This window comes from Phocoena sinus, chromosome 6 (genome assembly GCF_008692025.1).
Source record: "Phocoena sinus isolate mPhoSin1 chromosome 6, mPhoSin1.pri, whole genome shotgun sequence".
Classification (NCBI taxonomy): domain Eukaryota; kingdom Metazoa; phylum Chordata; class Mammalia; order Artiodactyla; family Phocoenidae; genus Phocoena; species Phocoena sinus.
In genome coordinates this window covers 43,753,217-43,765,967 of record NC_045768.1, presented here as the reverse complement: position 1 = coordinate 43,765,967, position 12,751 = coordinate 43,753,217, and the positions used below count along the sequence as shown (strand labels likewise).

Genomic DNA, 12,751 nt, shown 5'->3' with positions numbered 1-12,751 from the left:
GCAGCAACTGGGGGACACAGGGCCTTACAGACTACAGTTAAGAATCAGAATTTTATTGCAAAATAAATGAGAAGACATTGTAGGGTTTTAAAAAGATAGGTAGCAAAAGAATCATATTCTCATTTGAAAGACTCACTCAAGCCAGTGAATGGAGAATGGACTGTAGGACCAGGTTGGCAGGATGGAGACAGGAGTCTGGTTGAAAGACCCACATGGGCTGCCCAGGGCAGGGCTGCCACATAAGGTTGGGTGGATTGTGTGTGTACTGGGTTGATGGTTTATAGATAGGAAACTGGGGCTCAGGTAAGTAGTTATACTCAGCTAGTTACATTATAATAAAGTTGAGAAGGAGGCCACCTCCAATATGGTTAGATGAAAGATCCAGGTCTGACAAACAATTCCAGTCTCCAATTTCCCTCTTGCCCTGGAATTGGAAGTTAGCAGTAGGGAAATGTATCATGGCACTCCATGAACTTGTAGTTCAGTTATGGACATGTTGGCAGAAGTAAATGGTGATTGGTGCTCAGTGGCAAAAACAGGGACCTCTGAGATAAACAGAAAGAACACGAAACATACGAACAAGAAGAAAGCCAGTATAGCAATATTAATATCAGGGAGAAAAAAGAGATGAAAGCAAAATTTAATAAAGTAGAAAACAAGCAAACAAAAACAAAAGGAAAAGATTAACGAAACCAAATCTAGTTATTAGAAAAGACTAATAATATGAACCCATCTCTAGAAAGATTGAACAAGGAAAAAAGAGAGATGATACAAATAGATAATATTAGGAATAAAAGAATTATATAACTACAGATATAGTAGAGCTTGAAAACTAGTAAGAGAATATGAACAATTTTATTCCAAAACCTTTGAAAACTTTGATGAACAATTTTCTAGAAAAATATTAAATAGCAAAGTTGATGCAGAAAGAATTAGAAAACCTGAACAGACCAGTAATCATTAAGAAATCACATTACTAGTAAAGTATCTATCCCCCAAATAAGGAATAGGCACAGACAATTCTATAAATATTACCTAATTCTCACGTATTAGAGAAACCCCCTGGCTTATACAAGTTATTCTGAAGAACAGAAGAAAAGGAAGGCTCCCTAGTTTGTTTTATGGTGTCAGCACAACTTTGATTCCTAAACCAGACAAGAGCTTGTGTGATGAAGGAAAATCATAGGCCAGTGTCAATTAGGAAAATCTAAATTATTTCCCATGGTAGAGGGAAACTAAATACTGCACTGAAGTTTCTAAAATTCACCCATCTAAATGACTTCACCATCCCCCTTTCAATTTATATTTGACTTTAAGTTACAACTTCAGTATAAATGCTGTTTAAGGTAGTCTGGGATATAAAGATGTATAAGCCTCAAGTGGCTTACATCCAGATAGGTTAAGAGAGTCTCTAGTAAATATAACATGAGGCAGAATGTGAGGACGGCCACGAAAAGGTTCAAAGTACAATGAGATTCAGGAGATGGAGGGATTCCTTCTGTTTGATAAGACTGGAGAATGTTTTAGGAAGGAAGAGACATTTGGTCTGGGTCTTAAATGAAGAGTGGAATTTCAATACGCAGGAAACAAGATGGAGGAGCAAGGAATTAAAAGAGGTGCCAAGGGCCTCCCCTGCCCCGGTCCGGGAGGATCCCACGTGCCGCGGAGCGGCTGTGCCCGTGAGCCATGGCTGCTGAGCCTGCGCGTTCGGAGCCTGTGCTCCGCAACGGGAGAGGCCACAACAGTGAGAGGCCGGCGTACCGAAAAAAAAAAAAAAAAAAAAAAAAAGGTGCCAAGATAAGAGCAAAGAGGCAAGAAAAAAAAAGTCTCTTCAGGGCAAACGTGAACATTTCTATGAAGAGGATATATGTGCTTATTTATACTTCCACTTTAAGACAAAGCTAGTAGATATATAAAAACCCACCACCACCATGACTTAAAAATAGCTGGGAAAAAAAGAAAAGTGACAGGATCACAACACGAAATAAGACTTAGAGTAATACAATAAAATACATATTCCGGAATTCTATACATTTGATACTAGTAAGTGATAAACTTGGCTGTGAAACATAAACTTCCAAGGAGTCAACTCAAAGGGATAAACATGATCAATTACATAAATGTTATTAAATAAAGTCACATTATTTAACTAATAGTCAAGATGGAGATTGGATTGGATTTGCTCATGAGAGCACAGATATTCTGATTAGAAAATCATGGTCTCAGTAATATCCTTGGCATAGAGATGAGTTTCACTGGGCTGACCTAACGTTTTCCAATGACCTACAACAAAAACAAAACAGAATAAAGAAACTGTGTGGGATCCTCTGCAACTTGGTACAGGTACATAGTTCTCTGCTGCCTGGGCTTAATCCAGGGCACATTTTGGAACATGTAAAGGACCATTTGCATTACATATTTTTCACTCAATCTACCATAAATTCTGATTCTCAGTTGATCAACATTTCAGATAGTTTAAGGGGGTGAATTAAAAATTTTACTCCCTGGAAGTTGGACAGCGCATGTAAATCAGTGGAGTTAGAACACACCCTCACACCATGCACAAAAATAAACTCAAAATGGCTTAAGAACTTAAACATAAGACATGACACCATAAAACTCCTAGAGGAGAACATAGCAAAACGTTCTCTGACATAAATCGTACCAGTGTTTTCTTAGGTCAGTCTCCCAAGGCAATAGAAATAAAAACAAAAATAAACAAATGGGACCTAACCAAACATAAGCTTTTGCACAGCAAAGGAAACCATAGACAAAACTGAAAGACAACCTACAGACTGGGAGAAAATATTTGCAAATGATATGCCTGACAAGGGCTTAACTTCCAAAATACAGAAACAACTCATACAACTCAATAACAGAAAAACAAACAACCCAATCAGAAAATGGACAGAAGGCCTAAATAGATATTTCTCCAAAGACGTACAGATGGTCAGTAGGCACGTGAAAAGATGCTCCACATCGCTAATTATCAGAGAAATGCAAATCAAAACTACAATGAGGTACCACCTCACACCAGTCAGAATGGCCATCGTTAAAAAGTCTACAAATAACAAATGCCGTAGAGGGTGTGGAGAAGAGGGAAGCCTCCTGCACTGCTGGTGGGAGTGTAAGTTGGTGCAGCCACTATGGAAAACAGTACGGAGGTTCCTCAGAAAACTAAAAATAGAGTTACCGTATGATCCAGCAGTACCACTCCTGCGCACGTATCTGGACAAAACTGTAATTCGAAAAGATACATGCACCCCTATGTTCATAGCAGCACTATTCACAATAGCCAAGACATGGAAACAACCTAAATGTCCATCGACAAATGAATGGATAAAGAAGATGTGGTACATATATACAATGGAAGACTACTCAGCCATAAAAAGCAATGAAATAATGCCATTTACAGCAACATGGATGGACCTAGAGATTACCGTACTAAGTGAAGTAAGCCAGAAAGAGAAAGACAAATACCATGTGATATCACTTACATGTGGAATCTAAAACATGACACAAGTGAACTTATCTATGAAACAGAAATGGACTCACAGATATAGAGAACAGACTTGCGGTTGCCAAGGGGGAGAGAGGGTGTGGGAGGGATCGGTTTGGGATTAGCAGATACAAACTATTACATAGAGAATGAATGAACAAGGCCCTACTGTATAGCACAGGGCACTATATTCAATATCCTGTGATAAACCATAATAGAAAAGAATATTTTTTTAAAAAGAGCATGTGTATATATATATATGTATAACTGAATCGCTTTGCTGTTCAGCAGAAATTAACATTGTAAATCAACTATACTTCAATAAAATAAATTAAAAACAAATTTGCTCCCCAGCCATTACCTAGAACCAAACTCTCTTATGTTGACAATTTTAAAAAGCCACATCCTTTAACCAACAGTTAAAATGGAGGGAAGGTGACATTCTAATTTCCTCCATTGGTATAGCTTTGATTTCTACAAAGGGTGACCCAATCCTAGATTGCGTTTTTGACAGCCTTTGTTCTAAAGGAACTCTCATATGTATCTTGAAAATCACAGCTCCTTGTAGGATGGCCCTTTCTACCCAAAATTCTCATTCTGGGTTCTGGGAATCACCACCTCCCCTCACCCCATGAGGCCTAGGAATAACAGCTGTTCTGTTACTGTTCCTGGGTTATCACACTGTTCCTTGTGATAAGTTGCCACCTTCTTTGTAAACACTCCCTTTATTAAATATTTCTCCAATTACCCTTATTTGAATGTGTCAGCTCTTTCCTGCTGGGTCCCTGATAGGCTAGTACATCTTGCTTTCAAAAGCCATGACTTCTTATCTTCCTCAAATGCCATCAGTTTTCATAAAGGTCTTTTTTTTCTCACATCAGTTTTGACATTTTGCTATTCCAGCTGGAGAAGTACCTTGGATTTTCCCTCAAGCTAGAAGCCAACGCAGTACAAAAGGGCTCCTCTGTGGGTGTTCCTCCCACAAGACAGCTGAGTTGTACCACCTCGTCTCAGTGCTCCTGGCTTTTTCTCACTATAAAATTCCTCACCGCAAACAAGCACCATATCTATAGATATGCAGAAAACTTAAATGTACATTGAGAGGCCTGATTCCCTCGCCTGCCTCTGGCCTCCAGCCACTGGAGCTGGTCCCACACATCACAGATGGAGAGCAGCTTACTGACGCAGCAGTAGCCGTCACGGACTTGCTGAGGTGGGAAATGCGTCATGGACTTGCTGAGGTGGGAAATGCGTGTTCAATTGGGAAAAAGAATTCAGTAGGTCACATGACAGTGTGAAAAGTCAGAGGTGAGTTCTGACTCAGTTATTCTCAGAATCTCTCTTTGGGAAACTTTGGCTATTAAACTTGAGGTACTTTTCCATGGGACAATGGGAGAATAGGAATAAACACATCAACCTACAGAAGTTCCAAAAAATTATCTGTCTAATTGGCAAGCACTGGGCTAAAAGAGAGAAGACTTCAGTTCAAGTCCCAACTTTACCACTATCTCATTTCTGGATGATATTAAACAGCTCACTTATTGAGTCAGTTTGTACACCTACGAGATTGGCATAATAAAACTTGCCATCTCTATCTCAAATGGAAATTGGATGGACCCAAGAACATAACATGTTAGTCTATCTACCAGCACTTATTGGAAGCCTGCTCTGGGAAGGGCTGGCCAGAGGCACAGAGGCAGCTGGGGTGGGAGTGGGATGGGAGTGGGGAGAGACACCAAAATAGGCTCTTTTGGAAAAAAAAAAAAAAATTAAAGTAACAATTTAAAGGACTTTTGATGATACTTAATTATCAGCACGTAGTCACCAAATATAATGCACCAAATGATAAAATATAATTACAAAAGTAAATGAACACAGAGTCAGTGCCAAGTTTGGTCTTCCAGGTTTGGTTCAGGGCAAAGCCAGAAAACAGTGAATAAACAAGGGAACACTGTAGTTTACAGAGTATCAGTTTACCTTGGAGAAAGGGCAAACGTTTGGAACTGGGATAGAGCCCATTCAAACAGCAAGACCGAGGGGGTGGGGGGTAGTGTGTGCTCAAAGAGTGTGATTCTTCTGACAGCCCAAATATATCATTACCCAGCCTCGAGAGAAGGAGTCAAAAGATTATCCCTTTACCCGTTTTTCATTTCCAGCATTCACATGGGTGTAAGACCCAACGTACTAACTCCTCAGCCAAAAGTCATAGACAGAAGAAGCTGATTTCAGAAGGTCTCATGAAAAACATAAAAGGACCTTCTAGTGGTGTCACTCACAGGGAGAAAGACAAATTCTTTTCCATAGTCTTGTCAGACAGAAAAAAAAGCCAAAAATTACTAATTTACAAAGAAAAAAGAATGCACAGAGATCACCGTAAGAAGCAGGTCACGGGGAATGTGAAATCTATTGTGTTTAAATGTCATTTTTATTTTAGGGAGTACCAAATAACTCACCTCGCAGAAGCAGGAGACAATGGGATTGACATATACACACTACTATATATAAAATAGATAACTAATAAGGACCTACTATATAGCACAAGGAACTCTACTCCATACCCTGTAATGGCCTATATGGGAAAAGAGTCTGAAAAAGAGTGGATACATGTATAACTGACTCACTTTGCTGTACACCTGAAACGGACACAACATTGTAAATCAACTGTACTCCAATAAAAATTTTTTAAAAAGATATAGCTCCATAAATATAAGGATTAGGTTACTTCTAAATACTCTGTTTCCAACGTACATGTGACAAGAGCTCCCCCTCCTTTCCATCCCTCTCCCTCCTTCCTCTCCCACTGCCCTCTGCTGCATGTATCTACAAAGGTTGGACAAGTATTGTCAATTTTCTTAGTCCTCTTGGAAATTATTTCCTTCCATCACCCTGTACAGCTATATCCTTGCCCCACACCTACAGAAAGCCAATTTATTTGTATAGCAATATATTTATATAATTCCGATGGTGAGTTTACAAACGTTAATGGTTCCATGCTCTCTTAGCATGTAGTTCAGGCTTCTGCATATAACCTCTGATAATGTTATGCGGCAACTTGGCTAGGCTATGATGCCCAGTTATTTGGGTAAACACCAGTCTAGATGTTGCTGTGAAAGTATTTTTTTGATGTGATTAACACCGAAATCAGAAGACTTTGAGAAAAGCAGATTATCCTCTGGAATGTGGGTGGGCCTCGTCCAATCAGTTGAAGGCCTTAAGAGCAAAGTCTGAAAGTTTCCTGAAAAGAAAGGAACTCTCCTCAAACCTGCAACACAGAGGCTCTGCCTAAGTTTCCAGCCTGCTGTCCTGCAGAATTCTGACTCAAAACTGCAACAACTCTTGCCTGAGTTTCTAGCCTGCTGGCCTGTCCTACAGAATTCAGACTTGCCAGCCTCAAACTGTGTGAGCCAATTCCAATTCCTTAAAGGAATTTCCCCCCTCCCTCCCTCCCTTTTCTCTCTCTCAGACATACATATTTCTCCTATTGGTTCTGTTTCTCTGGAGAACACTGACTAAAACACAATTACCCTTTCTTCACGTGACAGTCTTGCAACCATGCCTTCCTTAAAGTAAATACATACATGGTTCTTAGTTTTAAGAAAAGTCTGTGTGCCGCAGATGACTCTGTAGATGTTCTCTGTGACCACACAGGAAAGATCAGGCATATGCATCACCGTGTGGGGTACTGGCGCGCAATCCTTAGCTGGCGGGTCTACAGCTGGAGGATGACCGAGCTGTTGGCAAAAGCCTCTGGGAAGATTGATCCTAGGGAACTAGAACACAGTGCTGAAGATCTCACGGGAGCTTGTTTATCTCCCAGCACTCATAACAAGTTTTGTTAACAAGAGACAGTAGGTGAGGTACGATGAGAAAAGGTGTCTTTCTAATGCTCCCTCTGATTTTGAGAATATGGCTTACTGCTCTCCAAAACAGTGTGGGAGCTGAGAGGAGGTGTGGCTGGCTGATGTGAGGGCAAGAAGCCAATTTGTAGATGGTGTGTCATCTTGTATATACTATCAGCCTACTTTCATTTTTGAAGACCAGGTTTTAATTTTTTTTTTTTTCAGGACAGTCTTGATTTTGGTCCTATGATGAGATTATGCATCAGAAGATGTCTCCAGGTTTTTGGCCTGGAGAAGATAGCTATCTTATTATCATAATGCTTCTGTGATCACCTTCCTGTCTCCAGGATTTTCTTTATGTTACTCTCCTCAGTTAACTTGGCTGGCCTCTCACCCCCTTTCTCCACCTTTCCAGACTATGAGCTTCCTTTAATGCCTGTCTCAAATCGCAGTTCTCAGGACCACAGTATGACTGTTGTGGACCTTAGACACTTTTGCCTTCACGGGCTCCTTCTCTCACTCAAAACAAAACAAAAACCTAAAAATTTGCTTCACATCTGCATTGGTAGAAAGAAATGTAATCCACCCCGGAATATAATCCACATAGGAATATAATCACTTCTTCTTTTAATTTTGAAAGAAATTCAAAGCTTCTCATGGGCCTTTAAAAATATCGTGCGCCCTGGGCACTCTGCCTCCTGATGCTGCTGGATGATAAGTCATCCTCGTTCCTCCTCCGTAAAAGTATCCTATACAGATGCCTCTCTCTTAACTTATTAACATAGAGAGGCTCAAATTCAAATCCCAGCTTCTTCACTTTCTAACTATAAACCAGAGCAAGTGATTCAAACTTTCTGGACATCAGTTTCCTCTCTTGTGTAATTCTTACCTCATACAGTTGCCATGGTAACGTGAGACCCTGCATATGGAATGCTTAGTACCTGGTCCAGAGCAAATGTCCATTAACTGGTAGCTATTTATATTTAACCTGACACTGGTCATCAACTCTCTTGATTTAACCATCACACTATTATCTACCTTTTCACTTACGTTTAACTTCTGTATTAAACTAAACTCCTAGAGGGATGGGACTAAGTTTTAGACCAGCGGTTCTCAAACTACTGTGTATCAGAATCCCCTGGAGGAAGTGTTGAAACACAGATGGCTGGGTCCCACCCCGAGTTCTTGACTCGGGAGGTGTGGGGTGGTGCAGGTAATATGCCTTTCTAGCAAGTATCCAGGTGATGATGAGGCCTGCTGGTTTTAGGGCCCCATTTAGAAAACTACTGTTTTAGATAACTCTGCACCCTCCCCAAATCTAGCACAGAGAAAAGCTTTCAAATACTTCAGAGTAAATTATTTAGGCAAAAGGTAACACAAAATCCAGCGGGAAAATCTGTCCCCTCCTTCAACTGTGAGAAGATTTCCATTACTTCAGGGGCTGGGCAGAAAGAGATGAGCAAAGAAATCTCATTAAAAGAAAAGGGGCAGGCTTCCCTGGTGGCGCAGTGGTTGAGAATCTGCCTGCTAATGCAGGGGACATGGGTTCGAGCCCTGGTTTGGGAGGATCCCATATGCCATGGAGCAACTAGGCCCGTGAGCCACAACTACTGAGACTGCGCGTCTGAAGCCTGTGCTCCGCAACAAGAGAGGCTGCGATAGTCAGAGGCCCGCGCACCGTGATGAAGAGTGGTCCCCGCTTGCCACAACTAGAGAAAGCCCTCGCACAGAAACGAAGAACCAACACAGCAAAAATAAATAAATAAGTTACTAAACTCCTACCCCGAACATCTTCTTTAAAAAAAAAAAAAAAAGAAAGAAAAGGGGCTAGTGGCACAATTGAACACTCTCATCTGTTGGGTTTCAGGGGCATGTGCAAAATGCAGACAAGAAGCCAAATAACAGCTCAGCCAACTCGAGGCTGCCTGTGTTCTGAGCTCAATCTATAACAGTGCCAGCAGGGCTGCTGGGATCCATCTGCTACTCTCTTTTTGATAACAGATCTGAGGTCCCTCTGGAAGGAAATAGCTTGACAGGAAGAAAGAAAGATTAGGCCAACTTAAAATGTCTGGATTTATGAAGCTGCACTTGAATATGGCACAGCTTTTAACTCTTTATGGCACTTTGCTAAACGTCAATATACCCCTGCTATTCTTTCTGATTTCTCTGTCCCTTTCATGGAGAAATGTGAATGCCAAAGCCCTCCTGGACACTTTCTATTTATACATAAATTATGGTCACAAGATTCAATAATGAAGGAAGCCTTGAGGTCCTCCAGCCCAACGCACCGATTTTATGGATGAGGAAACTTAAGCCTAGGGTTAATCCTAAAATACGTAACTGGTAGTGGTAGAGCCAGGCTGGAATCCAGCTGCCTTGACTTGCAGTGGGTATGTAGTGTGTATAGTCCTTTATGCTCCTAAAATGAGTAGGAAAAAGATATCCTAAATGTCCATCAACAGAGGAATGGATAAAGAAGATGTGGTACGTATAAACGATGGAATATTACTCAGCCATTAAAAAGAATGAAACAATACCGTTTGCAGCAACATGAATGGACCTAGGGACTACCATACTAAGTGAGGTAAGTCAGAGAGACAAATATCATATGATATTACTTGTATGTGAAATCTAAAAGAAAATGATACAAATGAACTTATTTACAAAACAGAAACAGACTCACAGACTTCGAAAACAAACTTACCGTTACCAAAGGGGAAATGTCGAGGGGGGGAGGGGATAAATTAGGAGTTTGGGATTAACACATGCACACTACTACGTATGAGACAGATAATCAACAAGGTCCTACTGTATAGCACAGGGAGCTCTGCTCAGTATTCTGTAATTACCAATATGGGGAAAGAATCTGAAAAAGAATGGATATATGAATAAATGAATCACTTTGCTGTACACCTGAAACTAACACAACATTGTAAATCAACTATACTCCAGGATAAAATAAAAATTAAATTAAAAAAAAAGAGTAGGAGGGCTTCCCTGGTGGCGCAGTGGTTGAGAGTCCACCTGCCGATGCAGGGGACGCGGGTTCGTGCCCCGGTCCGGGAAGATCCCACATGCCGCGGAGCGACTGGGCCCCTGAGCCATGGCCGCTGAGCCTGCGCGTCTGGAGCCTGTTGCTCCGCAACGGGAGAGGCCACAACAGTGAGAGGCCCACATAACACACACACAAAAAAAAACCCCAAAAACAAAAACAACAACAAAAAAAAAAACAGAAAAAAAAGAGTAGGAAAAAGATATCTTTTCTCCACTACATTTTTTTTGTGTGTGTGGTACGCAGGCCTCTCACTGTTGTGGCCTCTCCCGTTACGGAGCACAGGCTCCAGACGTGCAGGCTCATTGGCCATGGCTCACGGGCCCAGTCGCTCCGCGGCATGTGGGATCCTCCCGGACCGGGGCACGAACCCGCGTCCCCTGCATCGGCAGGCGGACTCTCAACCACTGCGCCACCAGGGAAGCCCCTCCACTACATTTTAAGGAGGAAACATGATTTTCTCCTTTACTTAGGTTACTTTTCACAACATGCCCTTTTGTCCCTGGAAGCAGGAGGGCTTTATCAGAGCAACCGAAGAGAAATGAACCACCGTAAACAGTTTTAGCAGGACCTGGAAACTTGAGGGCAGAGACAATGTCCATTGGTTACCCAGAAACTTGGCCAGAGCAGATTCTCAAAAACCAAATGGTGAACGGACGAATGAATGAATTTCTGGTTTGACGGTTATTTGCCAATTTTTCAGTCAATTAAGGAATGAATGTTTCACATTAAGATTTTAAGCCTGCTGTGGATTCTCCTCTTTCTTTATTAGTAAGTTAGATGCTTACATGAAACCACAATCACCTTTTCCGTACGATAGGCAGTGTGTCTGCTGGAAAAGTACAGGCTTTGGAGGTGGAAAATTTTGAATCCCAGAGTGTTCAGTCTGTTTACTTAATTCTAGGCAAGTTATAGAAACTTTCTGAGCCTCAACTCCCCTCCCCCAACCAGTATGTGTAAAATAAAGATAATAATACTACTTGAGGGTTTTTGTAAAGATTAAATAAGATAATGTGTGCAGACTGCCTTGCACTATGAGTAAATGTGTGTGTCCTCTCCCCTCCGGCACCAACTGCCTATTTAAGGGTAATATAGGTATTGAGTAGGTGAAGTAAGTGTACGTATGAGGAGAGTAAGTGTAAGACTTTGGATGGAAACTGAAGGGACTTTTTTGGCTGAAAAGGTACACAAATCATCATCATCATTGTGGTTACCCAGAAGCTGCTTTTATGGATGATATGCTTTGAAATAAATATAAGCAAAGCTCCTATCATCTAGGTATTCTTCACATTCCATAGTCCCTCACCATTTCCCCAGTTTCCAATAAAACAGTTTTCAGGAAAAAAAATAAACGGAGCTTTTTGCTTACCCCTTTGTTCTTGGTTTCCTTGTTCTGGGCTCGAGAAACTCTGTCTCCTCCTCCATTTCCGTGTCAGGGATTATGTTCTTCTGAGAAGACTGTGGGGAAAGCATTTCCCATTCACTGTCGTGGGTGACAGCCTGCAACATAACTGTGTCGGGGCCAGTCCTGCCTTGACTTATGCTTTTCCATGATTGGCTGTCCAGGCCAGAGGCCTCCTCTAGTGCTGAAGATTCTAGAGGCTTCATTTCTCCCAGGATCTGCATCTGGGGGCCCTTACCCAAGCTGTGATCGGAGGCTGGCTCCACAGCCTTGCCAGACCATCCAGGCCCTGAGTCCCGAGTCTCCGACGACGCGTCACCAACCTCACTACAGCCCAAGACCATCCAGCTCTGGTCTTGCCTAGGGCTTTCAAAAGATGATCTCTTAGCATCTTTGGAAGACATTCTCTCTGCAGAAAGATGAATGCTTTCATTTAAGGAAGCAGGGTGATGTGTGTCTGGGAAGCATGCTAACTGAGTTCCTGGCAGCCCCGTTTCTTCGGAATCTACGTGAAACTCTTCTAATTCCGACGTGATTTCTCTTGCCTCGCAGGCCTCTGGCTCTGGGGGTGAATTTTCTTCGTGCTTTACAAGTATGTAATCCATGTGCAGTGCAGGACGATCTTCATTCTTCTCAGTGTACCTTTCTTCCCCGTATTCTGATTTTATGTGCTCAGGCTCTTGGGTAGGAATTATGTTTTCTTCTTCCAACTCTAATATCCCCTTGCTGGCACCTAGAAGTGGAAGATGAAGGTGAGAAGGAGAGAACAAGGCTTGATTAACACACCGCGTGACTTGTGATCTTTGCAAATGTTCTATCTAAAGAGAGAGAGTTTAAAAAACATTTTTATCTTGCAGAGCTGTTTAATTTTCTCAGACCCTCTCAAGGATACTTATTAGACAAGCGGTAGAAATTACTGCGGTAAGGCAGGACTTGGTTAAGCATGCACTGCAAAAGTA

The 12,751-nt window shown here is 41.7% G+C and overlaps 1 protein-coding gene across 1 annotated transcript in view; it reads right to left on the bottom strand.

Annotated features, from left to right (window-relative positions):
* The window catches only part of PRUNE2 (prune homolog 2 with BCH domain), a 272,571-nt gene that overhangs the window by 77,065 nt on the left and 182,755 nt on the right, over positions 1 to 12,751 (bottom strand). The window contains exon 9 of the mRNA XM_032634319.1: positions 11,760 to 12,525. Within this exon, the coding sequence (XP_032490210.1) occupies positions 11,760 to 12,525 (766 nt within the window). The remainder of the gene's footprint in view (positions 1 to 11,759; positions 12,526 to 12,751) is intronic.